The sequence below is a fragment of the Gavialis gangeticus genome, unplaced genomic scaffold, assembly GCF_001723915.1.
Source record: "Gavialis gangeticus isolate Ggan-Ray unplaced genomic scaffold, GavGan_comp1, whole genome shotgun sequence".
NCBI classification, from domain to species: domain Eukaryota; kingdom Metazoa; phylum Chordata; order Crocodylia; family Gavialidae; genus Gavialis; species Gavialis gangeticus.
The window spans coordinates 10,271,522-10,271,790 of record NW_017729009.1 but is presented as its reverse complement, the minus strand read 5'-3'; the positions used below and the strand labels follow the sequence as shown (position 1 = coordinate 10,271,790).

General features: G+C 74.0%; 1 protein-coding gene across 1 annotated transcript in view; it reads left to right on the top strand.

Annotated features, from left to right (window-relative positions):
* The window catches only part of TTLL9 (tubulin tyrosine ligase like 9), a 14,313-nt gene that overhangs the window by 718 nt on the left and 13,326 nt on the right, over window positions 1-269 (top strand). Inside the window, exon 2 of the mRNA XM_019509745.1 lies at window positions 9-85. Within this exon, the coding sequence (XP_019365290.1) occupies window positions 9-85 (77 nt within the window). The remainder of the gene's footprint in view (window positions 1-8; window positions 86-269) is intronic.

Sequence of the window (269 nt, the reverse complement as noted above, 5' to 3'; positions counted from 1 at the left end):
GGCGGGGGGTGCCCTTGGCTGGACACGGCCTCCTTGTCCCGCAGGTCAGCGCCGGCCACCGCGGCCCCCCGCGCCTGAAGGAGCGGTGAGTGCCCGGGGCGACGGGGACCCCCCACGGCCGCGGGGGCACGGCGCTTTCCGGGGGTCTCGGGTCTTTCTGGGGTGTCCTGGGTCCCCCAGGGCTGTCTCTGGGTTTCCCCGGGGTGCCTCAAGTCTCCCCAGGGGTGTCTTGGGTCTCTCCAGGGGTGTCTTTGGGGCTCTCCGGGGTG